This window comes from Galeopterus variegatus, unplaced genomic scaffold, assembly GCF_000696425.1.
Source record: "Galeopterus variegatus unplaced genomic scaffold, G_variegatus-3.0.2 Scaffold2431, whole genome shotgun sequence".
NCBI classification, from domain to species: domain Eukaryota; kingdom Metazoa; phylum Chordata; class Mammalia; order Dermoptera; family Cynocephalidae; genus Galeopterus; species Galeopterus variegatus.
The window spans coordinates 146,294-146,941 of NW_007728542.1; the positions used below are offsets into that span (position 1 = coordinate 146,294).

General features: G+C 45.7%; 1 protein-coding gene across 1 annotated transcript; it reads left to right on the top strand.

Moving 5' to 3' along the window:
- LOC103597820 (chromosome unknown open reading frame, human C17orf77) lies at positions 1-648 on the top strand. Its single transcript, XM_008581676.1, is given in 4 exon segments — positions 1-364; positions 366-459; positions 461-559; positions 562-648. Coding segments are annotated over 4 exon segments (441 nt in total). The 5' UTR covers positions 1-203.

A 648-nucleotide genomic window follows, 5' to 3' on the forward strand; every position in this document is an offset into this window, starting at 1 on the left:
AAAAAAAATTTCCTCAAGAATGGATTCATTCGTTAGTTCATCCATCACTCTTTCATTCATCTGTTTATCAGAGCAGCAAGGGCTGGGAAACGTTCTAAAAAGAAGGGTTTTACTTTTATTCTGTGTTTTTGTTTCTGCAGTTCCTAACATAGAACCTGTCAGGTAGCAAAAGCTTGATATTTATTTAATAAATACATGTCTGGATGAACGAATTGGCCCTGCCATTTTCCCTGACTGGTCTGCTTCCCCAGGACAGACCCACTCTGTCTCCTGTCCAGCCCCTGTCATTCCAGTGCCTTAAAGCCCCAGCCCCACTCACCTAAGAGGATGAGAAGGAACAGAGCAGGGGTCAGCCACATGGTCCTGTCTCCTCTCCTGAGTGATAACAAGTGCCCAATGCCCTTCAAGGACTTGAAGCCAAGCTCAGAAGTGAATGCCCTGAACCTGCTTGAATCCATTTTGAGTTTCTCTCTCACTCACTTCCTGCTGTGTCTGCAGCTACTTCTGTTTTTACATATTAGGAGAAAAGTGGTGTCCTTTGAGAAGACTGAGAGTGTGTGATGCAAGCTGTGTTGAAACTTTTGTGCGTGCGGGAACGGAAAAGGATCCAGGCCTGGTCAGGTTTGCGGGCAAGTGCATATGAGCTGA